At 44.1% G+C, this 27,779-nt stretch overlaps 1 protein-coding gene across 1 annotated transcript in view; it reads right to left on the bottom strand.

The window, feature by feature from the left end:
* SUFU (SUFU negative regulator of hedgehog signaling) overlaps nucleotides 1-27,779 on the bottom strand; it is an 88,054-nt gene that overhangs the window by 24,488 nt on the left and 35,787 nt on the right. The window contains exons 4-8 of the mRNA XM_042863651.1: nucleotides 20,371-20,513; nucleotides 17,854-17,939; nucleotides 15,918-15,990; nucleotides 11,464-11,617; nucleotides 9,859-9,970 (exon numbers count right to left, since the gene is read on the bottom strand). Of these exons, the coding sequence (XP_042719585.1) occupies nucleotides 9,859-9,970; nucleotides 11,464-11,617; nucleotides 15,918-15,990; nucleotides 17,854-17,939; nucleotides 20,371-20,513 (568 nt within the window). The remainder of the gene's footprint in view (nucleotides 1-9,858; nucleotides 9,971-11,463; nucleotides 11,618-15,917; nucleotides 15,991-17,853; nucleotides 17,940-20,370; nucleotides 20,514-27,779) is intronic.

The raw sequence follows: 27,779 nt of genomic DNA, 5'->3' as shown, positions 1-27,779 counted from the left end.
TTTTTCATTTCTGCAAGGCCAGCATGTCGTGAAGCCATGACTAAAGGTTATGTTGTTACACGATTAGGAACTTTGCCAGATAGAATCCTCCAGATAATCAAGCAGGTGTATCTCAAAATACTTGACCATAAACACTTTATGTGTTCAAAGAGCAGTTACATGATAGTCCAGAACAAAGAAGGAAGGACACGGAGTTTACAGTTTTTGAGAATGACATGAATTGATGTGATGAGTCTGACAAGTGATTTATATTTTTGTCACTTGGTGTAAATAATACAAGTCAGACTTATGTTAAGTTTAGATAATTCCTATACTGCAGAATCACCAGCAGAGGAGGAGAGGGAAAGCAGGGAGCTGACAGAAAGATACCATATTGTAATGTGGTTCTGTTTTGCCAAATTAAAAACCAAACAGCACTACCAGGCTAAGTAGTTTGCATTTGGGAACACTGTCAAAACATGTTCAGATCCTTCCTCCATGCAAGCTGAGCCACCTTGAACATACATCTCGAAAAGAATGTAAAGAAACAGCGTGACCCTCACGAGCTCTCACGACCCATCACACCTCTACTTGACTTTACATTTGAGTGCTGTCCCAAAATTACTTCCATCAACCACACACGTAGCAATACAGTTCAGAACAGCTTCCAAAGCAGCTCCGTCTTTTGCCTCTGCCCTGGCATCCAGGCCTAGGAGAGCTTTGCACTCAGACTGCTGAGCTGCTCACTCCAATACAAAGGTACAAGCTCAGCTTCAGTCTCAGGAGGGCCTGCAAATACCCTGCAGGTCCAGGGCAGGAACATGCAGAGAAAACAAAACAGAAACAGAGTAGCCCAGCTCATCTCCTTGCAAGATGAAATGTGTTTCATGTTGTGGATTAGCCACACACAAAGAGTAATGGACGCAGCAAGGACAGGGTAGGTCAGGATACAGTTTATGCACGGGGTGGGCTGATGGTCTGTCAGTCAGCCAAGTGTCAGTCCTGAGGGTTAACCCTGAAGCAAAGACACAACATGCTTTGTAGTCTATAGGTGGCACTTAAAGCTGTGTTTAATCTACTTGGGCAAACATTTTACAGCTCTTTGTAGGTGGGGTCTTCAAAGAGTGGAGTGGGACAGCATTTTGCAGGCTGATTACCTGAGAAGTGCACAGTTGATTAATGATCAGTTGACCTTAAGCTAAGCTTTGCCTGAACTTCCTTATCAGATTGTATATACACAGTGAACTGTGGGAAAGTCAGCCAGTGGTCTACCGCTTCCAATCATTAATTTATCAATCCCTTCCAAAAGGGTCAGCCATTAGCAACGCATGGTTTTCAAGCAGGCCATAAGCTTGCACTTGTTAAATGCAGCTCCAGAGTTTAGGCACCCCGGAGCGGATCGGGATTTACACAGCAGTGTTACTGCTGCAGACAGGAGATTGTCCCCTTCTCACCTGGATCGCTCAAGTGCCAGGCATGTCTCCCACCACAGCGTCCCACAGCCGGTGCTGTAGGTCCACGTTTTGGAAGGACAGACTGCCAGAGGGTGGATCCCAGCAACCCCAGGCTCCAAACCCCCTGTAATGAAGGTGGGTTTTTCAGTTTCCACCACATGAGCCAGTACAGCTGCTAGCACAATGGGGCTGCAGTCCTGAGGGGAAACAGCCTCCGGTTGTTAATGCAATAATAGCAATGACGACAATATTCTGCAGAAAAGGGGCAAAGCTTTCTAAATCTTATTAGAAACAGCAAATGCTGTTTGTCATTATACACTCGAGAGAAGATGTTGACTAATGTATAACTATCAAACGGAACTGCTGCGACTTTAAGGCTGTCAATAATTATGACTGCACATTAATAAGTAACCAGTCCTTCTGTCAAAAAGGTGAAGGAGTGAAGCAAAATGGTAGTTTATACTTTGAATGACACGAAATAATTAATCCTTTCCACGAAACTTTTCCAAGATAGTCACGGTTTCAGTGTTTCTTGTTTCACCTTAGTGGGGCTCACACAATTCCAGCTATTTGAAGCTGAGGGTGAAACTCCAGTAGCAGAACCCTGCCATCTTCTATCTAAGCTTTATGTTTCTCATCAAGAGCTCTGTATGGTTGGGAACTTGTGGCCACGTGGTGGACTAAGCACATGAAGAGGACATGGTGCATCCTACAGCTCTGCATTATGCTTGGAGATGTCGAAGTGCAAGGTGCTTGAGGAAAGCCACAAAGTGAACGTGACTTTCATCTCTGGAACACGTGCAGCAGCTCTTAAATACCCATCATTATGCTCCCACTGGGAACAGAAATGCTTGTGCTTATTCTTCCAAAGGGTGACAGCCCAGATGGAGGGTCACCAGGACATCCACGGTGCTGTCAATGAGAAGTTCACATCATAACACACACTGCCGTCCACAGCTTGTACTTTTCAGCCACAGAAGAAAATTTAGAAAAAGTTTGCTTTCTAACACTAACATATCTGGTTTTATGACTGTCAGCTACCCGTAAGCCCTTGCTTCCTCCACCCCATCACCAAATAAACCAGCAGCAGAAAACGGTGGAGTTTTATTTGTTATGACTAAGCTCTAGCTGACTATCACATAAAACGCCACAAACTTTGTCTATTCCAGATTTAATACTTCATCCAACCCACACAAAAAAGCCATGTTTCTCTGTGCCCAGAAAAAACAAGTCTGCAGCAGCTAGGGCTGCTGCATTTGGAAAGGCAGTAGATTTAAATGGAAGCAGCACACCGGAAATGTCCCAGTTTAAGGACTGAGCATCTAGTGCTTTGTGAAACTGGAGGGGGGTTGGAGGAGATTAAAGCGCATTTCCCTCTGATTGGGAGCTTGTGGGAGGTGTAAATGTGGGCAGTTGTCAGATTAATTCTTTAGATGATTACATTCTTTTTGTTTCTTTAAAGCTGTTTGTAGTTGGGTTTGATGTCTCCTATTCTGAGCAAGTGTATTGCTGCAGTTACCAAGGTGACTTTCGCTGACTTTCAAGTATTTTTTCCAGCTTCAGTTTCTACCAGCAGTCTGCTTCTGGGCGGAGGAGAGGAGGAAATTATTATTATTATTATTTTAATCTTGCAAATGCTGATTAACAGTCCATGATCTTAATCAAAGCCATATTTGACGTTGAAAGCACTGTTTTTGAAAGAAGGGTGGTCAAGCTGTTGCAAAGGGCTCTGCTGTGGACTGCATCCTCCCCAGACCTCCCTCAACAGGGAGAAAGAGCCCGAGGAGCGAAACATCCCCACGCACTGTGCTCCACGATGGAAGCAGCCACACGCTGCAACCTGTAGCCTCCCGGGGGCCCTCTCTTTGTATTAAGGATGAGAGTAGCTGCAATCTGCTTAATTTTATGCCAATTAGCAGCAGCCCTTGGGGGATCCTGGAAAACCGCCAATGCAATCACCAGGTTGCGCAAAGTTTGGATGTCCCCTCCTTGTAAGTCATGTTTATGGCAACTTCTCTCAAGCAGTCCCAATGGCAGTTATTTTATGGGATTCCAGAATAACCTGGTTGATCGGATTAAGAAAGGTTTATTTATTCTTGCATACACATCCTGCTTTATGATCAGGGTGTTTGATCTCACAGATTTGTCACTGGAGGAGGTCACAATTCCCTTCCAAGCTCCATCACCAACACGGAACACCATTTCTCTGCATTTCCAAGCCATTATCCAGGTACTGACATCACGAAGGACAGACTCTTAGAAACTGATCACAGCAGTGCCTCTGTGAGGGTGGGTGCCCACCACATCGCTAACCTGACTTACATCACTGATGCCTGCTTCCTGGTACAAGCGTCAGTGCCATGACTTAGCAGATGCAGACAATTAGAGCAGGCTTACACAGCTGGGAGAAAAAGGCTGCCCCACTTCTTTTTCCTTTTTCTTCCCAGCTGGGGCTATTTCAAAATTCGTCACTCTCTAATGAAGATACGGTCAAAGATCACTTAAGTGCCAGCAGTCTTCCAGTGTCTTTCCCACAGTTTCCCCTGAAGGACAAACCAGCAGTTGTGGGAAAGAGCCCAGAGCATCTTGGCACTCAGCATTACAGGACACGTCATGGAGGCACAGAGGCAAGTGCAGAACCAGTGAGGAGGCTGCTGCATGGATCCTGCTGTGGTCATGCTGAGACGAGGCTTGCTCAAGCGTTCCAACCTGGAGGCTCATCATCCTGGTTCAACCAGATGGTAAAGAGGTTCTGTGTGCGTTTCCTGATGCAGAAAGGCTCCAAGGACAATGCCAGCAGCAACAATCTTCTTGCCCTTTTGGAAAGCTGCATAGTTACTACTGTCAGTGATTGCAGGGCCCAGGCTGTTGCAGACCTACAGCTGAACTACAACTGAGAGATTTAGGCTGTGCCACCGGCACTCTGAAGACCCAGACCACCCTTTTATGCAGCACATTCCCCATCTGTAAAACTGAGACTTTTTCCATGTAGGAGTGTTGCAAGGATTAAGTCAATGTTTGCAGAGCACTTTTTGATTCTCATCTGAGGAAAACTATGCAGAAATGCAAATTATTAGCACGGTAACCACTCTGCACTTCTCCTGACACTGGTTTTCCAGACATTTGCTTTTCTAGTTCACAGGCTTGTCACCCAGCACTCAGGCTCACACTGAGAGACACTCCCTAAAGCATACTGCCTCCCCCATTCAGCATTCCTTACTCAAGCAAGACACCACTGAATGTGTCCCGATGAGGGAGCATGCCTAAATAAGCAGGCCTGGGTTGGAAACTTACTGCTTAGTGGTTGCAGAATCAGAAAGTCTAGCCAAAACGAGACATTTTCAGAGAATGCTGAAATGCTCTCCTTTATGTAAAACTTTGCCTCCAAGAACTGAAGACAGGAAACCAGCTACACAGACAACAGCTCCCCTCCGCCCAAGGAAAGCAGCAAGTAAAATCTAGTGCAACTGGGCAAAGCAAAGTGCACACTCTCCTCAAAGAAAATCCTACATCTTGATACTACTCTAAGAACTTCCTCAGAAATGTTACTCAAATGGAGCCTTTTGATTTGCATTAACCCCATGCTACACACAGCACTTAACAAAAGCAGTTATCAGGGTGCCCTATTTACCAATCAAGTGGACTACATACAGAGAGGACTCCAGTCCTGCAAGCTTGCACTGTCATTCACATGCTCCAAACCTGATCCTAAATCACAGCAAGGAACTGAAATCACCAGGAGTGATTTCACACTCCCATTCCCATAAAGGACACTGACACAACTTCCCATAAAGGAAGGGCAACAACCTGGGATGCTTGGGGTGCCCTGCATCAGAAGGTCAAGGCCAGGACAGCCCTGCCAGCCCCACCCGCCAGAGGCTTGTTCCCTGCTCCATTTGCCAGGAGCCTGTCTTCATTTCCCTACACAGCTGGAAATTGTTCAGGGCTGGATGGAATTAGCACATGGGCATAGAGCTACCATATGTTCAGGGATCCCTAGACTCTGCCTGTTTTTCTGCTTGGAAATCGAATGAGGTCTCTGGGGCATCTGCTGTGGGCTCCTGGACAAATGACCACTGTGCACAAGTGGGCAAGGAACCGTGCCACTCCCTGGGAAATGAATCCCAGCCAGAAATATGGGAACCATGCACAAGTTGAACCATGCTGCTTTATCCTTCTTGAGAAAAGGGAGGGTGATAAACAGCAGATAGATTTTGGTTCAGCCTTGCGTTTTGTCCAAGTAACACAGCCCTGGGGACCTTTTTCTGCTATCAAACCTCACCCTGAGACACTAGAGATGTGCGTGGGCATTACTTGAAACCTAGAACAATGAAGTGTAGCAATTACTGATAATTTTAGCTCCAGCTACTGCAGTAATGCTGTTTGCTAGCTCTGGGTTTCTATTCCAGCCTCAGCTAAGGAGCAGTACGACTGAATCAGCCAAGGGGCAGAAAAGCATCACTTCCAGCAGTGCTGCATGATCAAGGGGACCCTTGAGGGGTGAAAAAAGTCAAGAACACCCCCATCCCCACCCTGGCTCTCACTGCAACTGTGGCAAATTAGCTCCTCTGTCCTCATCTATGAAGTGGGGCTGCTACTTACCCACCTCACAGGACAGCACAAACAAAGACAGCTCCAGAGTTTACAACATCAAGAAATTAAACAGCAAAATAAGCGAGACTCAACAAGTGTCACTGATCTCTGACATCTGGAGCCTCCAGCCCACAGAGGCCATAGCAGCAGCAGCATTTAGTCTGACATCTAAATGGAACTGCTCAGCATCCAATCACAGGGAATCCGCAGTTAAGGAGATGGGGAGCCTGGCCCTTCTGCGTGCCTGAGCAGCACCTACCAAGCCAATGGGTCCTAAGAAATAAATTATGTTCTACTGTAGGGTACATTTGTATTCATACACGCCTCATTTTTCCAAGGTGTAGTCAAGAGTATTATGTTACCTATGGTCAAAATGATTAGACGTGTTTCCAAAGATTAATTTAGTTTTTGTTGGTTTTTTTTTTTTTTTTCCTTAAATGCATACAAACTGATTTAATGGCTGCTTATGAACTGAGCTAACAGTCATTTTGAGAAACAGATGTCTGACGCAGTTTTGAGCATTAAGAGTGCCTTTATTCATATCCATAGCAGAAAAATGGCTACACAGTCTACAGTAATAACACTAATGAATCAAAGTACTACAGCTACCCAAAAGGGTTTTGACAGAAACCAGCTTTTTTTCCTCAAAGGAACTTTTTTTTAGGACTCTGGGACAGTGAACAACTGGTAATATGCATGCTTAACATGTAAGTACGTGCTTTGCTGGAGCCAGAACACTGAATCGAGCCCTATCTGCTACCAAACAACGTGAGGATTTTGCACTGAAAACTAACAACACAGTGTTGGGGAAATGCATATGGATCTGGATCCCAACATTTCATAGAAATAAATGTTCAAAAATGTGATTGTTCTGATGCACTTAATGACACTGAATGTGGAATACATTGTCTACTCTAAACCCTGACAGATTATTGTGTGTGGGTGGTAGGGGCCAGAGAAAAGAAAGAGGAGATTGCTACTAGGAAAGCAGTCAGTGGCTGCAAATCTATGATAAATAAACAGCGAATTCCTCTTCTGCACAAAGCCATTAAAGTCTATGTCAGCCTTTAACATCCTAATGTCAGCTGAGTGCAAATTTGATGGCCAGGGCTCTGCAGTGCTCCCTATGGAAAGTAGATTTGGAACATTTTGCCGTGCCCCAGTAGAGTGTTTCTGTCAAGTTCCTGAGGAGCCCCTAACGCACCAGTTATTCACAGGACCCTTGCAACGAACCATGGCTTTGATATTTTATGGTCTGGTGTGTACAGTGGAGGATATGATTACACACAAGCCTGGTTCTCATCAGCCAGCACCTCGTAATTGTTAACATATTTATCCTGGTGGTGCCTCAAGAAGATGACATTGTTATTGGTCTCATTTTATAGATTTAGAATTGAAGCTCAATAGCTAGATGACTTGTGAAGGGCAGAACTGAAGGCCAGCCCAAACAGGCCCAAAGCAAGGCACCTTGTGCAGACTCTTGTATAAGAAGGACTAGATCTGTGGGCAGTTGTCCACATCAGGTGCCCATAGGTCTTATGAAATTATCTACATTGCGTTGTGCATCTTTCATGTCTCAGCCTTTGCTACTGCAGGTACCTACAGGGAATGTGGGTGCAGATATACTATTACATGCAAAAACTGAATTCCTGTGCTACATCTCTCTACAGCAGCAGGAACTGAGAGATTTTGGACCATGCCCATGTACTAAGAGGCAGGTTGTCCAACCTTGCTCAAATGCTTAAGACGTGCTGAGAGAGAAAAGAAGAATTGAGAAAGGCTCACACTTAGTAAAAGCTTCCTGTGCTACTGCAGCTGTACCATACTGTCAATGCATCAAATTACATGAACTGGAAAGGAAGAAACACAGCACAAGTTGAAAAGGCTCCTTTCCAAACTCCTCTCAAAGCAGTGGGTAAGAATGGAGGAAGGAAATATGAAGACACACAGCTCTTTAAATTGAGAAGATTTCCTTCATCACTCAGATGATAACTATCACCAGTGACACTGGCAAAACACACAGTAGTCTGATAGCTCTTTTTTGTTAACTGCATTGCTATTATGAGGAAACAGGCTAGCTATCAGCTTCTTCAGCAGTAGCCACAGACCTCAGAGTAATGCATTGATCTTTTAGGAAACAAACACAGGGAACCAGCCTCTCCTACTGTTTGGGCTTCAGGGAAGGTGTGCGTGTAGCTGTGTGCTACAACGTAAGACAACTTTGCTACAAAGGTTACTACTAAGGATATGAAGCTCTGAATTTGACCTGCCTTCCTCTCTGTCTCTGCACAGCTGAAAACTCAGTGTGCTCCACCTTAACATTTCAGCACTCTGCCTTGAGTGTATCTGTGCTTATCATACCTTGGATAACGTACAGCCTTCTTATCTAAGCAATGACTGCCAGCCAGCATCGCAACTTACCCATCAGCTGCCACTCTGACCTGGTGAGCACCCAAGTGTTTCTGGTCTCCCCCAGCCACTGCAAACCTGGGAATGCAGAGCCCAGCATCTGTGAGAAATCCTGCACAGTACTTTTCAGCCTTCTAAGGCTGGCTGTGATGCTTGCAAATCAGATGGCGTCATTTTATTTCTTCAGCAGGGCCCATGGGACCAACCAACGGTCTAATGGGACCAACCCTCACACAAGGCAAAATATTCAGAATCTGAGTCAGGTCAGGATCTGGCTCCATATAATTACTATGTATAAAAAATAAGGTTATTCCTAAAGCAGTAATAAAGCCACCTGAGATTTTGCTTGTTTATTATTATTTTTTTTTATAAGCACCAATATATCATCTCACTTGTTAGTACACAGCATCAGCAGTTAACTTAATGCTTCCCCCAGAGTACTAGGCAAATCAGAAATACACAAACTAAATCAGACGTCACCCAGAAAATGAAACAAGAAAGGACATCAGGGTTCTATTCAAGGAATATTTTGAATTAGGAATGAAAACAGAATTGAAATAGAGCAGGATGCTGCCTAGCACTATAGTAAAGAACTGGTATCATTACTATCTTTACTCTTGGAACACAGTGCTCATAGGAGACTAGGAAACCAAAGGAAATACCAAAATGAGAGAGTGCAAAGATGCATGCCTTTCTTCACCACTTAGATGAAAAAGTTACAATTGATGGAAAAGATTTAATTAGTAACTGAAATAAGCCTCAGATTGAAAGAAAGAAATCCGTAAGACTGAAATGCAGATACTGCAGATGGCTTGAAACCACAGGTAACTTCCTATAGGCTTACTGAAGCCAAAATTTACAAATGAGGACATATCTACAGGCCCACCTTGTCCTACTTTACTCACCTGTTAGTCTACAGACTGTATGACACCAGGGTAACACTGGCATTGATTAACACCAGCAAGTGCTTTCTCAGGCAAGATCAAAGATGATTTTAGAAAAGAATCAACATTTTAACCAAAAGGTTCCTAATCATGAACTTTGACACAAAATGCGCATGCAGAAACATCAGCAAATGCTCACCTGTGCCATGTAGCTCTTTGGATACCACAACACTGTATGACAAATTTTACAGGGCTCAGCCCAGCCTGATTACAAACACTGTACCCCATGAGCAACAAATCCTAAAGGACACTGTCTGTCACCCCGTGTTAGCAAGTCTGTGCAAAATTCCTCTCAAAATCTGCCCTCCTGTGCAGTAGCCTATTAACCCAATTTGAACAACTCTTCTTCCTCTGTCTTTGGGCTTTGTAAGCATTTGCTATTAGCTTTCCCTTCTTGCCAAGCCTTTTTCTCAGCCAGCTTTAACTTAGTTTTCCACTCTGTGCTCTTATACCCTCCCATCACTGAAGAATGCACTTACGGTGCTCGGTCATGGTTCAACCCATTCTGTCTTTGTGCATTTATTGGAGGTAGAACAGGTTTGCTGTTAATCTCCAGCCCTCTTCGCAAAGTCTCCCTGATTTGCTCTGTATCTGCAAAGAGAATTTTTTTAACGTGACTCAGAATCCCCAGAAACATCACAAACACAAGGAGACAACAGCTTTTCTTAAAAGGCCTGTTTCTATGGTATGTTTCATCTAAATCCTTCAGGAAGAAATGAAGAGACACTAAGGGTGAATTCATAACAACACTTCCTGCACCATAAGAGTTAACCACTTAACAAAGTAAGCTTGAATTCCCTGGGCTATAATGTTATGTCAGGCAAGAACTGGAACCGTTGGTACTATGCCCCCAATGTAGAAATTCTGAGTAGATTTGTATGCTTTCATAAAGGATGTGTTTGCTCTTCCTGCGGCTCTTGCAGAACCTCCTGACACATCCAGCCTTTGTGCTGGAAGTCACTTTTCCCATTAGGCATAATGGGAGCTTATTCCTTTACCAAACAAGTGCAAGGAGGTCCTGGAGTTTCTGCAATTGGCTTTGAAAATCTGTTATTAATTAACTACCAAATTCATAAACAGAAAAAACTTTTAGCGAATAAACTTCATCCTCAAGCTCACATCTGAAAATAAACTGAAAATTACACAGTTCAGATGCACCGTTCTTAATTTTCATTTTCCTACAACATCAAGTGGCCAAATATTTTAAGGGGATGCTTTCTTAATTTGCTTAGAAGTTTCCCTCTTTTTTTTTTTTTTAAATGAGTGACTAGAGAAGAAGATATTAAAATGATTTCAAAATCTCTCGAAGGACACAGCATGCAAATATCACCATTTATATCTGCCTTGGACTTTTCATTTGCAGGGCTGAGGGGTAATAGAGTCTAGTCTTTTTAGATCCAGTGTGGTTCAAAATATTTCCACAGAGGCCAGGCAGAACCCTATGTACGTATACATTTGCTTTTATTTTTTTTTTTAAATCACAGACTTAAAACAAATATGATATAAATTACCATGGAAAACATCATTCCTTCCAAGAAATCTCAGACAGTCACATTCCATTACTTCACCCATTTGAAAGTTAGTGTGGATACTTTCAAGCACGGTTAATGTTCACGACATCTGTACCCTAACGTGGCATCTCATTGCAAAGGGGAACTCCACCACATTCAATTTCTTCCTCCCAGAGTTCCATATCTGCAAGAATCACTCGAGTTCAGCTACACCAACATGCAATGTCAGTTCAGCGCACCACCCAAGAAGTGGCAGTGTTAAAAAGGAAACACAACCTAGGAAAATGCAATTGCATCACCTTGCAGGCGTTTACAGTCCTGGTTTCACCCAGTGCTCAGTTTAACTTTGCAGATTTAGATGAGAAACAGCCTAAAACCTGAAAGATATATTTAGAAAAAAACAAAGATCTCCTTCTCCTGCCCTTCTTAAAGAAGCCACTCCAAAATTTCATTTTCTTCTGAGGCATATCACGCCTTCTAGCATGCGTGCTGTTTCCAAGGAACCCCGTGGCACTGCCCAGACTCACCAGTGCCCAAAGGGCCAAGGCAGTGCCACAGCCCAGGACCTCTTACCTTTCCCAGAGAGCCGCCGCGGCTGGGTTCCGATGCAAATGCTCCTGCTGTCTTCATCATCCTCAGGGGGCCGGCTGAGATCATCCCAGGCACATTTGGCACTCACTCCACTTAGGTTTGAGCCATCTGTCTCAATCCCTTTGTCGACTCTCTCCTGCTTGAAAAGATCCAAAACCCCACAACTTTTTTGGACGTGGCTTGACCCTGAGCTGAAACCCAGCCTTCCATCCATGTTTTGATGTACCAGCTAAGTGTGCCTGCACGAGTCAAATCAGAAGCTGATCTGAACAGGAACAAACCAGGACAGGCTGGAATGAGCTTCTGTTCTTTCCTCACTGCTTCACTGCTTGGTGCTCACAGGCACAAGACAGAGGTGGAAATGAGAAACCTGAGGTATACAGGGTTGTTTCCTTCAATGTTAACTCCAGTTTACAACTCCAAGCTCTTACGTACTCCTACATGCAGCACAACTTGGCAGTCTACTTATCATATGCCATCAATAACAAACTCCTGAATAACTATAACAAAGATCCCTTTCCAAGTCCCCAATGAAAAGTGCACAGAGTGATTTCTCAATCACAGAAGATCATCATTTGCAGACTGCTCATATAACCACTGCTTTTTAATGTGCTGGAACATTCAGCTGAGGACAAATTGGTAAGGAGACATTGGCCTGTATGCAAGTGTCAGAAGTCTTGGCAAAATACCTTCCAAGCACGTAACCACTATTTGGTGTCTCACACCAACAACAAGCAACTGGATGTTCTTAGACACCACACTTTTTTTTTTCCTCCAAGGACACCCACATCTGCTGCCAACAAGACTGCACTCCAAGTTTCAGCCAGAGGACACCTACCTGCGAGTGGGAACTGCTGCTACTTTGATTTTCCACCTATTTCCCACAAGGGGGTAATGTTGAGCTGAACAAACTTAGGGCTGCTCAGAACACTAGTACCCTAACCCCAACCCACTCCACTGGCACTGAACAAATCAGGCTCCTCTTTGAAGTTTGCAGGGATGTCGCTCCTAGTTCCATTCAGTGATCTCCATTTCACTACACATTTGGGTCAACTCCAAACACGCGCTAAGTCCCACTGCTTGCAGGACAGAAACTCTTTAGATTTGAGGGCAGAGCAGAGCTGTGTCACACAACAGGAGCAGATCATTATTCCTGGCCTCTGCTATGACCTTGCCACTGGAGTCAAGAGACCGTGGGAGCATTCAGTGCTTTGCAAAATCTGTTCCCCAAGAAGCAGTTTCCATACTAAAACCCACGTACACTCCTCCCCTTGCCCAGCTCTATCTGCTGTACTCTATAAAGAGCTTTACTTGTTCTTGTGACCATTCAAGAGAGGATTTGAGAAGCTCAAAGATAAGCATAGTGCTTGGGGGTGTGGTTGTGTTGCAGCTTAAAATGATGGAATCCACCTGGCTGCTGTCCCACCCTCCTCCACGTCCCCCTGCCCCTTCCTGTCTGACAAGTGTGACTTCTTTAAAACTTGGTCACCTTCCTACACTGGCTCTCTGGCCCCAAAAGGGAGGCAGAAACTTGCAGCTCAGGATAAGACCACAGCTGTCCTGGCTTAGATTTAAGCATTCAAGAGACTGCCTCCTTCTGCTTCTCTCCCCCAGAGAAGACTACTGCCTGGGACCTTCCTCTGCCATCACAGGAAAGCGGCTTCCTCGAAAAAGTAATAGGAAAATCTGACAAATAATGCATCTGCTGGGATTTTCTTTTGTTATATCCCAAACACAGAAATAGAAGTTGTGAAAAACAAATACATCTGATGCTACATATGCTAACGATGCTTTAAGTGAGATTTACCATGTGACTCTTTAGGGAGCTCTGTGACGACCCAAAGCAGTCAGCATGGGGAGGTTCAGCTTGTCAGCACAGTTGTTTTTCATTCCACTCATTGAGAAAGCATGGGAGAGCCACCAACTGGCCCCCAGCAGGGAGAGAAAGGGCCCTGAGGACTGCAGCCGGATGGAGAATCCATGGGACGTGCTGCTTCATCCCCACAGCTGGAGGCCCCACTCCAGGCACAGAGCCTTGAGGAGGGGAGAGGGGTGCAGCCCTTTGTCTGCGTCTCAGCTGGCTCCCAGAGCACTTCCTCAGGGAAAGAAGAGCTGCTCTATTGGCATCCCTAGGAGATCAAAGGGATCGGATGGAAACAAGCTGGCCTAAGGTAGCCTGATTTGCATGCTTGTGTTTGCAAACATAGATGTCCAAGGGAGGAAAAAAAAAAAAAAAAAAAAAAAAAAACAACCAAGAAAAACCAACCAATGTTCAGTTGGTTTTAGTAACTTCACCCCATCCTTAGCCAGTAAAGCTGTGCATGGGTGAGGGGCTACTCCTCCTCCCAAGAAAGGGCAGCAAAGCAGAGCAGGAGGAGCCTAGGGCAAAGGAGGTTCAGCTTTTTCCTTCCTCAAAGAAAGGATGTTTCTGTCCCATTTTCCTCTCAGCATGTGGGAGGGATGCTCTGAGGCTCTTCTAAGTCATTGATCCTTTTCTAAATGAGCCAGAGCACTGCAGTGTGACCCACAGAGCAGCAACCACAACTCCGGAAATTCAAATCAGCTTTATTCTCTTCTGAGATATCTGCTAAGACAGCACATCAGCACGGAGCTGGGGACCAACAGGGATGGTGTGACAGTGCTGCCAGGGAAATGCAAGCGGCCTACAGGAAAGCCTGACTACACAGAGAACAGCCAGTGCTGCCACAGTGTTAATTGCTGACATCCTGGGATGACATCTTAGTTGGGATCCTTTCTCAGCAACTTCGAACAGAAAGTACAGCTTCTGTTGCCAGGGCTGGGGTTAGGCCTCAGCAGTTCCTACAAGAGACAATGCAGCCTCAAAACAATCTCTACCCACTCCCGGGGCTGCCAATGTTCTTGCCTGTTCCAAGCAATCCAACCATTTTCTCTCCCCTTTCACATCCCTATCTCCCCCACCACCACTGAAAGTGCCAGGTGAATGAAAAACATGTTATTCTTTGCCCACTAATGCAGAGCAGGAGATGCACGGTGAGGGCTGACTGCAGCCCTACACAGGCTTTAGGCTTCTTCAAGAGCCTAGCAGAAAGGAGAAGCGCACACACCTGCACATATTGATCGTTGGAGGGGCAAGAGAGAACAGAAAACAGGAATGTTTTAGCGTGAGGAAGTCCGGAAAGACCACAGACACAGCAGCCGTTGGTGGCAGGACACACTGTGAGGCAGAAGCACTCTCCATGTGCCTTAACTTGTCTTGGCTGACTCACATTCCAGTAATCTGAGCTACTTCTCATTTACAGTAAATTGAAGAAACCCCTGTTATCGTCAGGAATCACCAGCGTTGTGGAGAACAGACAACACCCTCCAGGAGGGGAGAGGACACACAGGCAAAATTGTGAAAAGCCCAAAAACTTTATAGGACTTGCAGTTGTGTTCACTCCCACGCTGTGGGACGTTTATGGAACACTTTTTTCTCTCGGATTGGGGTTGTTATTTTAGAAGAACAAATCCTTAGGAACAGTAAAAGTAGAATTTGGTTTCCTTCCTAAGCTTTCAAAATAAAAGATGCTGTGAGGCAATGGAAGGTAATCAGATACAGACATGCAGACCAGAAGCAAACACAACAGTACAAAACGCACACACATGCACATGCCCTACCAGGCTAAGCCATAAGTTCTCAGTTAAAGGAACACTCAGCAATTCGCTGAAACAGGATCAGAACCACACTGGATTTGCCCAGGAATCCCATACTGCAGTATCACATCTCTGCTGAAGGGATGCAGAACTGCCTCCCAGACATAAGAATGGAGGCAGGCCATGGGACAGAAACCCCTCTAGAAAGGTCTTATCCCAATCTTTTAACTTCAGAAATTAAACTGAGCTCTGATGGAGAGGGTTTAATATATCCTCCTGCACGTATTACTAACAGCAGCAAGAAATACTTGCAGCTTGCCATTATTTCTCAGATCATACTATTTGGCCTCACGTGACACCCTACAGGAATGACCTACGCTGTCACATTGGCTATGGGAAAAAAAAATACTTAACTGATTTAAATTTTTCTGCATGTTATTTCTCCTTGTCCTTACATATAAAGCAAAGGAAGATCCAGATCTGTCATCTCTAAATCAGGTACTGTTACATATTCTTTATAGCTTAAAACACACAGTCCAAATCTTACCAATTTGTCTTGTATATGACATTGTTTTCCAGTTGTACCTTCTCTAAGTGTTTTCCTAGAGCTGCCATACAGCTGAGGTGGGACATGTGCACTCTCAAAGTACTTCTGAGAGGGAAAAGGGAGTCTCTAGGACTGCTCTGAGATTACTACAGAAATTGAGATGTTCACAGAACTTTTTCAGGAAAAAAAAAAAAAGCAGAACCATTTTGTACCACTAAGCCAGTCCCTTTTGGCTACTACAAAAGACATGATGTTTTATTAACTAAAGACATACTTGCAGATGTGGGTCAATTTCAAATATTGTTTCTCCTCTTCGCATGTCTGTTATCAGCCAGGGGCCTCCAGCTCTACAAAGAAAGAAAGGTAATGAACCACACAAGGACCTGTGCTAATAATGAAAACCCTCAGTGACCTGTTACCTGCCTAGCATTTGGCAAATCTTGCAACGCAGTTGAGTCGGACATAGGCTGCCCCTTGTGTAGATGCACTTACTCACATAAGACTGAACTGTGTTTTATAGGTAACTGAAATGGGACTGAGAAGTCTGGTGCAGCCTAAGTACATGAAAGATGAGCATGGCATAGGGTCAAGATTTACACCTCTATTATGTATTTAAAGATGCAACAGGATCCCAATGGAACTTCATTTTCTTTTTAAGAGATGAGCAATCATGTTCAGTACCATACAAAGCTTCTTGCTTGCTCTGATGAATATCTCACAACAGACATTTTGTCTGAATACTCGGATGTTTCAGGGAAATCTTTGTTTTTCGCTAGCAATGAAAGTTGGAAGAGTCAAGATGTTTCCCAACAAAGGTGATAGAAGACAGATTACTGTGAAGATGAACTACTCAGTGACTTTACTTTGGGTCACAGCACACACAGTCTGTAGAAATCAGCCTCAGATTGCTCTTCTCGCTTGAAGTCTTTTGAAATCACCATAGAAATTTTCTTTTTTTTCATGAGACACTTTGTTACTGCAGTTAAAAGCCCCCTCCTCTGGCCCTGTCTGTGTTACAGTCTCCAAAAGCACTTGCAGTCAGACCAATAAAAGTTAATGTTTTATAGGTTTTTCAGATGCATCAGTATCTACTCTTTTTCACATCACTTTCGAAGCTGTTAACTGCAGAAGTGCCATCTGTTTCAGTTCCTCCCTGGGATGCAAGTCTTTCACCCTGACTCCATATGAGCAGCTTTCAGCTTTGTCTTTGAACCTGGCACATCTCTGGATTTCATTTTATCCTTGGAAAGGTGCTTACAGTACAGCTCAAAAGCAAAAAAAAACCAATATGAGAACAGACTGGGGAGAAGGGTGCTATGTCTATATTGACATAGGAGTTAAGGGACTTCTGGACTGTTCATTGCTTCAGGGCCCCAGACACAAAGTTTGCAGCTGGACAAATTCACTTGAGTGTTTACACAAATCACATGCATTTATACTTAAATGGGAGAGTTCAAGTTTAAGAAATCCAGCAGCAAAGGCTGGACTCCTCCAAATCACCAATTACAACCCCTTGTGGCAGCCCACTGAGACTACAGATATACAAAATTCATTTTCTCTAAAATCTTCTGAGGTACTATCACAGTGCAATAATCTCCTCAAAATATACTGAAAAACATTTAACCCACACATTTGCAAGTCAAAAAAGTTTGTCTGCAACCTGACAGCAAATAAAGTATCAACATACGTTTAAAATTTAACAATCTATCTCCTCCTTAACATAATGCTATCTTTGTTTTGCAAGGGCAGATAGTGAAGTTCATTCTGTTATGTCAAATACTCCTCCTTCTGCAAATTGGTCTGACAAGTGGGGCCTCTTGGAGATTGATTTCCTTACTTTCAGACAGCACCCAAGCTTTCCTAGGCATGGTAAAGCAGATCCTCACTTTCCTCTCTTTAGAACTATGGAGAGGTCACCAGTCAGAGCAGCCCTGACTCTTTCAGGGAGAACCAATGAGAACATGCTGCAGGCATAAGAGGAAGGAAATTAAGCTTTCAAGAGCTCGTTCATTTCCACCCTGAACACGTGGACTTACACATGCATTAATTTGCCATCTAAATGTCTGTGCGTGAGAACAGATTTGCAATGAATTCCCATCTCTGGCTACAGCAAAGGCTCCATCAACAAGTTAAAGATTGTTAATAAAAACAAACAACTGAATTGTTCTCTGTCAAAATACTCCTCTGACTAGAGCTATATGAGCACTTACACTGGGACAGTCCGAAGCAGCTCCAAGATCCCTTGCCCGTTCCATTGCTGAGCTGCATGCAGTTCCTCAGTGCAAACCCCAACAATCTGAAATAAATAAGAACAGAGATACTAAACCGGATGGAAACTGTGAGAACTGTAGGGAACACGGGCCACATGCTGCTGGATCAAACTGTAGATACAGAGAAGCATCATCCCTTTCAACTAAGTAGATAAGTGAGGACAAATGGAGCCTAAAACAACAGGGAGATTCTGCCCTCTCTCAATAAGCCATGTGAAGTGCCCTGGCACGTAACATTTAATCTTGCTCAAAGTGTGTGAACTTAAATAAGAGGAGGGCCTGATGAAGAATTAGTTACTGAAGATCCACTGGTCTGTTCTCACACCCCAAACCAGTCCACATAAGACAGACCAAGCTGGGACAGGTCAGGGTCTAAGCACATGGCAAACACAGTGCTGCTGGCCAATCGCTAGGAGCAAATGTGATAACAAACCAGCAGCTTCCATCAGGTAAAAGATACGCTGCCACAAAGGAACACTTTGGTGCTCATAAATTCTTGACCAACTCTGTTTGCTGGCTGGTTTAATCCTACCCACCACCATGAAGTAAGGTTCCTAACACATCGCATCATCCACTCTTCAGTGCATACAACTGCAGACTTCTGCCTTCCTGTGCAAGGCAAGATGCGTTTGCTTTTCAGCTTGGGATCTGCCTCACTGAGCAATACCAGACATCCTTCTCATAGCAGCTGAGATCAGATACTTCAAATGAAGGCAACCAGTGGTTGTTTTTTTTTTTTTCCCCTTGTGCCTTGGAGCCCAATGATTGATTCATCCCCGAGACAAAAAAAGACTTTAGACACAGACTTCTATTTTCTCTCTCAAGACACTAAACTTTTTCCAATGACATCAAATTTTCAGTCAGAATCTGTTCAGCTGGTGTACTGTCACAGAAGAAGAAAACTAAGTTCTGTAGAGAAGTAACCAAAAGTACATGGCATGCCTTTACCACAAACATGTGCACTGATAGAAATCTGGGTGGAAAACCATCCACGTCAGCATGCACCCACTTCTGCACACCTTAACTCCTCTGCTCCTCTCAATCTTTCAGGACCTAGCCTTGAGAATGCATTCCATCCCCACCCATGTTCCTCCATGCACAGCCTGAATCACCCTCAATTCAGCACTCCCCTCCCTGAGCCTTTACTCACTAACTGCACACAAACTGTGAGACTCTAAACAGGAAATTATTTCATGTTTATTCTTTGCTTTTTGCAACCCTTCATCCTCATTGGTCAAAATAAATCCTTAACAATGAGCAACAAACAAACAAAGGGGAAATTAAGACAACCGTTTGTACTGTGAGAGATTAGAGTCCAAAAGTCTCAGGATGCAACAAGCTGGCTGCTCTTTGATCCCAAGCAGCTGGATACTAAAGAAAGGATGAGAACTAATACAGCACTAACTGGGGAGTCAGCCAGGAATCACCCTGCTTAGCTCGACTCTCTCTTTTTGCTTCCACATCCCACCGTTCACTTTTTACTTATTAACCCCACCTCTCATCTCTTTCCTGTTGGTAGAACACAGACTTCCGGGGAGAAGAGAAGGCTCAGGAAGGTCTTTGCCCTTGCACAGCAGTTGCCTTGTGCAGGCCTATGATGTTGGAGCTTCCCCTTATGTGTTGCAACTACAGCCAAGGACTAATAAAAGCAACACGAAACTTAAAACTCCAAAATAAAAGGTGCTCACCCACGTGGCAGGAGCTTTTCTAAAGAGCATGGGGAGCTATGTTAGTTCTGTCAATATGATTAGTAACTGCATATGTAGTTTAAAAGTATTTAAAGTAGCCCTTATCCAAGGGACTTGAGAAAATGGAGTCTCTGATAGCAAGCAAATCTGTTTAGCTAAGGAAGCTCTGCTCACTGAAGAGTAAGGTTAACATACAAGGGATGCCTCTTTCACAAAACAACCTACCTTAGATGGTAGATCAGTGCAGGTAAAGTCAAAGAGCCTCTAAAGAATCTTTACGTGGCAAGCTATGTTTCGTTTGCTATATAATGCTAATGCAACACTGAGTCCTACTGCAAACATCTCTTCTCCTAGAAACGAAATCAAAGGAGAATCCCCCACTAACACTGCCATAGCATTAATTTGAATTTAGTTCTACATTAAAATAGCAACATCAGGCATTTCTCTCTGCTTTTTTACCCTTTCTTTATGTTTGAAATTTCAAAGCAGTAAGGTAATACTCAGCTCCAGGTCTGTTTGGGGGTGTACACCTTTTCTGTGTGAGGTAGGCTTCTACATCGAGAACTGAATGTGCCATTGCTCAATCCCAGTAAAATCCTTACTGAATATCCCCAGAATAACAACTCAAAGATGAGATCCATAGTAATCAAGACAGAAAAGACAAAGACGGGGGAATAAGCACCTTACTTATCAGAGCTGAATAAAACGTAGAGCTAAGTGCATCCCATGTCTGAGAGATGCTAGAGCTGTCACCTCTGCTGTGCCATACCTGTAGGAAAGTAACAACTCCAAAAGGAGTCTGCACAGGCTGCATCTGAGGGTCTTCTGTCAGCAACATATGCTGGATTCTGGACTCACTGTTGTCCAAAGGGCTGTGCCACGACACATGGTCACCACTGCAGAAGGTGTTTTCTACAAGGAAGACAAACAAGAAATATTTAGACCAGAAAATATGCCAGAAGAATGCTTCTGTTAGCATCCATCTGCTCCTGATCACTGCCAAATGGAACCTCTGGTCAGGACCAGCACAGCCCTGTTGCTGCTCATAGTGCACAATCCTGAGTTAATCCTGTGGCAAAAAAAAAAGAAAGAAAAAAAAAGGAAAAAGGTTAGCTATTAGTACCATCAAGTTAGATTAGCCCCTCTCTAATTTACTGTTAGTCTCATTTTGTGAGAGGGCACAGTTAGCCTGTGGGCCAAATGCCATGCCTATATGACAATAATTTATTCTTGATTTGCCATAAAAAAGAGATTCTGAAACGTAAATTAGACTTAAATAATACTTTATCTAATAAAAATCTCCAGTCTGCTACCCAACTTGTGACATTCTATGTCAGTCACTTTCTCTTCCAATTGTCTGCTGGCTCTGGTGAAGAATTATAATATGTTCCTTCTTCCTCAAACAATAAGAAAACCAGTTGGCTATAAATTTCATTTTAAGTCAGAACGGCCTCCATCTAAACAAAGAGATAGAAATTATTCCTCCTTCTTCACAACTGTAAGAATTCCATCCTCTTCCTTCTCCTCAGAAAAACAAACCATCCCCAGACAACCCTGCATCCCAACTGCAAACCAGAGGGTACAGCAGAAACCCTACACATAGCACTGCCCTCAACCCAATACTTGCTCTGTGGATGAACTAGAAGTAAAGCAATCATTTTCACTCTGGTTGCAGCACAGCGCATCTGAAAAGTCCCCCCAGTGATGAGCTAACCCACACCTACACGACTGGGGGTTTAAACCACAGCATCTTGGGCAACTCACGGTTCCTCCACCAGGTGTCCCCATCAGCGTTGGTTTGAACACTTATTATGCATGGGTTTTCAGACAAATTTCTCTGACAGCTCAGTAGATTAAGGAAGAATTAAAATAACTCCAAATTCCATAACAAGCTTGGCCCCAAAAACGAGGAATGAGATAGAAGTGTTGCGATAAGTAAGGGAACATTTTCCTTCGTTACAACTAAGATAGAACAGAAACACATCAAATGGAGCTGCTCAAAGAAAAAAAGTTCATCTGTACGTACAATGAATTACACACTTCCAGCAGTGTGACTGAGAGGAACGGCTCGTAGTGTTACTTTGCTTTCAGAGTTGGGACATACAATGAAAGAGACAAATGAAAAATATGATTTTAAAGTTTTCTTATATCAAAATGGGATTCAACAAATAGACAAAACAGGCAGAACTGCAAAGGATCTTGCTGATATTCTGCAGGTTAGCCAAAACGTGGCTGATTAGTTTTGTTTTTTAAATGATAAAAGCCCCTCAGTCACAGTTTTTAGGAATGAAACAAAACCACAAAGAACTTATTCTTGGCTCCTGTCTCTATACCACAACATTTTGCCCATCAAATGCTCACACAATTCTATGCTGATCGATCGCTGCATTTCACTGCTGCTGCTGCTTCTCCTGGGAAATCCCAGCCCGTTTAGAGCAGGTTTTCAAATGCAAATATCTCTGCTGGAAATCCACCTGTTTCTGTCCATGTGAACACTGAACACTTAGAAAATCTCCCTCTTTCTTGCATGCACACGAATGCCACAAAATTCACACTGCCTATTCAATTAAATCACAAACACACACACAAAAAAAAACATTCTGCAAATAAGACAGAGTCCAATTAAAATCTGTAAGAGTGCAGAAAAATCAGAATTACAGCTTGAAACTCAGCTCTATGCTCACTTATTGTAACCCAACCAGAATGTAAGATCAGCCCCTGCATAGAGACCATTGCAACACGGAGGAGAGCTCAAAGTGCAGGGTTTGAGCTGAGGAATTGCAGGAACAAAGCACTGGATAGCCACTTGCACCCATGCAGAAACTGGGATGCAGATCCTCCATTCCCACCTCTGACACCTGGCTTGCAAACCAACCCACCAAAATCTTTATGTTTTTATCAAAAGTGCTGAAGTTTCCATAAATGTAAATTTACAGCTACGTTTCTGGTTTTGATGAATGCTGAGTTAGAATGTACAACACTGGATAAACTCTCAAAGACATGTACAGCATGCTAATATCTCCTACATGTACATATTTGTGGAGCAGTTGGAGTGCATCTAGAGGAGAGCCACAAAGATGCTCAGAGGGCTGGAGCACCTCTCCTATGAAGACAGGTTGAGGAAGTTGGGCTTGTTTGCCCTGGAAAAGAGGAGGCTCCAGGATGACCTCAGTGTGGCCCTCCAGTATTTAAAGGAAGTTTCTAAGCAGGAGGGGGACTGACTGATTTATTACATGGTCTAACAAAGATAGGACTTTAAACTAAAAGAGGGGAGATGTATGTTAGATGTCAGGAAGAAATTCATCACTCACAGGGAGGTGAGGCACTGGCATTGCTGCCCAAAGTGGTGGGTACTCCATTCTTAGACGTCCCAGTGCCAGGTTGGATGGAGCCCCGAGCCCTGAACTGGAGTGGGGCCCCTAGCCCACCACAGGGGGCAGCAACTAGATGATCTTCAAGGTCCCCTCCAATCTAAGCCATTCTATGCTTCTATTTATTTCCATAAAAACAAGAAGAGTCAGAGCAGGATGCACGCACTTATCCCAGGTACAGCAAAGGCACAAACACCTTTTGAGGAGCAACGTACTTCTCTGAGATGTGCCCACAGTGTTCCCACTTGTCCCAAACTATGCAGACTGTCTGTAGAAGCAGTCTTCCATCTCCAGATTAATATCTAGGAGCTGTTCTGCACTGCTGACAACGCAGGATAGAATCAGAACCTTCTGTGATCACAACACCAATATGGGTCCAAAGCTTCTCTTACTGCAGAGATCAAATGAGACACCTGTACTTGTGCTGGAAGCCACTCAGATGTGAAAAACTCAAAAATGTAGACATGAAAATGGGTATCTTAATAACGTGAAATAAAAGTTTGATGTAAAAAAAATCAAAAGATTACAGGAAGGAGCTCAAGCCCACAGGACAGTGATTGAGTCCGAGATTCCTAGTGTCCACAATGCCATCTGCATCCCAAAGCAATTGCTAGGATTAGGACAAACCACAACTCTCCTTTCAGATAAGAACGTTCCTTTGCAATTCATCTTGGTTTAGTAAACCTGAAACTTGATAGTCTCAGCAGCACTTCAGCCCTGAATCCAGGAGAAGGTAAGATGGCTTTCTGCCACAGCTGTGGGGCTGCTCCTGACCCAGCACTTCCCTATCATCAAATAAGGCAGCAATCAGTCTGGGTGCAAACGGGATTTAAACCTAATGTGGTAACGTCACCCATCTGCACAAATTTATAGAACTGTGTTTTAACAAAAACTCCTGAATTATTCTATTCTGCCAGGGAACTCCGATGCCACAGAACTGAAACACACCACAGGCAGACATTGATTTCTTAAGGGCTCAACAAGGAAATCATTAAAACATTTCATTTCAAATTTATTGCTTTCCTTCGTATTTTATAACAGCAAATCAGAAGCATCACTCTAGCTCCACAGAACTGAGGAGACTAAATTTCCCACAGACCTGCTCTTGTGTCATTCTAATATGCAAAAGCAGCATCCATAAGACAGCTACACCACTCTACTCTATAAAGCCTCCCATATTTTGAAGTCTTTAAAATGCCATTATCCATTCTCTTTAACAGGCTGCACAAAGCAGGTGAAGCTCCTTCCTGCAGCCATGGCCATAACTCAGCTGTGCGATCTCTCCCAGCTTTACTCCCCAATTGCTCCATAATGAGAACTGGGGAAATAACTCAGAGAACCACCCCACTGTGGACCAGTAAATTCTTTGTGCAGCAGTGCTCGTGTATTTTCTTAAAGTGCACTTCCCCTGTATTCAATTTGACTAAACACAGTTAATGCCTAAAGAAATAAATACAAGTCATATTCCTGGCCTCAAGATGCTTTATAAACAGCATAGAGCGTGCAACCCATGCTCAGGAGGCATTGGCTAGCTCTGCAGAAAAACAGCTTATTTCCCATTATATTTTCCATTTCTTTTTTAAATCTGCCATTTTTACATCTGTTTAAGAGCCCTAGCTCCCCTGAATAACTGCAGGGAGAAAGTGGAAAAAGACAGCACACTGAGCTAACAGCACTCCATCTCAAAGCTGCCCCAGGCTGAACCTAGCCCAAGAGATGCTCCCCACCAGCTTGCTGCCCTGTACACAGAGCAGGCTTGGGCACCTGGGAGGCAAATATCTCCTCCTGAATGCACACAGGGAACAGCATGGAGGAAAACAGAGCTAAGGCTGCTCCACCAGCGAGGAGACAGAAAGGGAACTCAGAGCACCTCTTCTGCCCATGCCCAGCCTGGCACACAGCCTGAGCCTGGTCCTTTGACATTAAGCTGGCTTGATTTGGGGCAAACAGCTGTTCTGCTGCACTCGTATTCTTCTAAAGCAAGTCTCTGCATTCCTCTCATCTCTGCAGAAAGCCAGGCTGTGGTTACAAGGTCCCTTTTTTTCTGAGCTGTGTGAGATGCTGCTAAAAGGAACAATCCTGCTTGTCCTCCTGTGACAGCAGCAGTTACCTGGGTCGCTGCCCTCCAAGCTTTCATGATGCTTGGCACAACTCCTGTCACTTCTGTGCTAGCTTGGTCTAAAAAACACATCTAATAAATTCACAGCAGAGCATGGCAGTGGGTACACTGGCATGCAAGCAAGGTGACCACATTCCTCACGCAAGGCAGACCTTATGCTACCTGCACTGCTCAGCAGCTTGAACACTTACATGAGCTTTCAGGTTGTGTCCAACAGCAACTGCTCAGCTGAGCTGTCGGCAGCAACAAACAGACAGCAGCACTCAGAAATTCTGTAGCTGAGGGCAAAGCAAAGCAGAGAAAGATTTCGAGTCCAAAGTGTTGGGAACAGGAATGCTACAGAGGCCCTCAGTGAGCTCCTGACCAGCAAGACAGTGATGCAGCTAGACATTTAAATTGAATGCAGCTTATCCAATACTTGCAGAAATCATGTAATTTATTGCATTGCCGTTAGCCCATGCACAGCTCGTATAATTTATTGTAAGTGCATTTTCCCCAACACATTTTTAATATTCAGTCTGGGTTTTTTTGGTTTTTTTTTTTTGAAGGTAGTCTGGCAATCTGTCACAAGAAAGATTTGATGCTGCATTTCAGTACCACCTTGCAGATGGAACAGCTAAAATTAATTACGAGAAACAAGGGGCAAACACAGAGTCCAATGTCGAAATCCATTAGCTATGCTTTTCACCAGAGCTACTTAATATATTTCTAATTAGCTCACTAATGCATACGACTATGCATGCAAATATGTAGCTGTATGAGACTAAACATGAAAAGAGTCTAAAAATCTCAAAGCAATACTGCTATTACAACTCATCATACAGACACAAATTCAAAAAAATAGCACAAAAAACAGCATGTAAAGAAAGAGCTCATTCAGACTCATTTACCAGTCATGTTAAATTAAGATAATCCAGTGAAAACCAAATTAATGCTAAATTCAGTGTCTGCTTCCTTTCCTAACCTACAGAGGATTGCACAAATAGATTGGTAAAGGAGAAAAACAACTGTGATATAATCTGGGGTACCAGCTGGCAGTATTAGTTTGTAATTTCATTTTTAGCTCAGGCAGAATGTTTCAAGAACACAGAAGAAATTATTCGAGTCCAAGCCATGATATATTTGTACTACATTAAAAAAAAAAAAGCCCTTTTTCCAAGTTTGTGCTGCACAGTTCAGTTTTGCTGCCCCTTATCTCTGTCTGGGAAAGAAGAACAGCCCCAGCACAGATTCACACGGGGCTGCTGCTTGCTGCAGACATACAGCACAGACAAGATGCCTTGGGAAGAATTCAATCCCCGGAGCACAATTAAACAATGGCTCCACTGCAGGGATTCAAATTGGGCTTTTATAAACAAGGGGCCTAGGCAAACGGTTCTTTAAAAAAGGGTGAGGAGAAAAAACAGATTATCAGCCCTGTAAGGACTCCTTGACCTCTGAAGTTTGAAGACTGAGTTCAGAAAACAGAAGAGCAAAGCAGATTTTTTGTTTTTATTTTTTTAAGTTGATCAGCAGGTGGAAAGTATTTCATTATTTTTTAAATCCTGGTGGTTAAATATGGAAAAGGAATGATCCTCTGAAAAGCACTCATTAACTTACACACTTGGATATAACTTATCAGATCCCTTTAGAGTCCTGGGCTGAAAGTCAGGTGGAGGGGCCAGAAGCAGAACCCACCGTAATCCCAGCAGAACAAAGAGGACTCCTCACTGCTCAGAACTGCCACCCATCCACTCACACCGAGGTGGTGGCAAACGCATCTCTTTGTGCCACAGTTTCCCCTGATGGAGTTACAAACACTGGTTTTCATATCACAATGCAGATCCCACATGCTTTACGTGACACTGGAGAGCACAGTATTTTAGCAGCTAAATTATTATCATGCAACAACCAGCACGGCTCTGGGCCTCCTCTACCCCTTCTGTTTCCCAGGACAATTCTTTCCCATCCCCTCCACATCTGTGTGCCTGGCTCCCTCTCCCTGCCCAACTCTACACGCACAGTTTCCATTACTGCAGCCTCTGAGAATTTCTCACAGGCTCCCAGCTAGCGACTCCCATGCCCAGGGCACACTCCCACCCTCTGGGAGCTGGGGGCCCCATCCTCTCTCTGACTTCTTCCAGCCCCCTTCTCCTACGCCTTCCTGCAGCCTCCCCCAGCTCCAAGCTGCCCATTGCTCCTTGCAGCCTTCTGCAGCACACGGGCACCTCGCTGCAGAAACACTGTAGCAGATGCATTCCTAGTGATGCTTTCGGAACAGCACAGCTCTTACCTGTCTGATCTGCATGGTGTTCCCCTACAGGGAGGGAATATATGGCTGCATGGCATCATAATGAGAAAGAAAACAAACATGCATGAACTGCTCTTTCACAGCCCCACAGAACTCTCCTGCTCCAAGCTCTTATTTCTTTACACCTCATCACCCACGACCATCTGCCCCAGGTTCTGCATGGCTGGTGTGCTCTCCTTTTCTCCAACACTAGTGGCACACCTGCATCCTGCCTCCTGCATCTCCCAGCAAAGCATCCCCAGAGGAGCAGGACTGATGCACCTGCCAAGCACTGAACCTGGGGGGACAGTCCCAACCCTGTGGATAAAGTCTCCCCCTTAGCATCATTCCTGCCTGTGAGGAGAAGCCCAGAGACCCTGTAGCAGCAGCCTCCCAGAGCCCGCTCCTTGCACACATTT

The sequence above is a fragment of the Lagopus leucura genome, unplaced genomic scaffold (assembly GCF_019238085.1).
Source record: "Lagopus leucura isolate 7727_CA_CO unplaced genomic scaffold, USGS_WTPT01 Super-Scaffold_741, whole genome shotgun sequence".
In the NCBI taxonomy this organism is placed as follows: Eukaryota; Metazoa; Chordata; class Aves; order Galliformes; family Phasianidae; genus Lagopus; species Lagopus leucura.
This window is presented reverse-complemented; position numbering and strand designations above follow the sequence as displayed.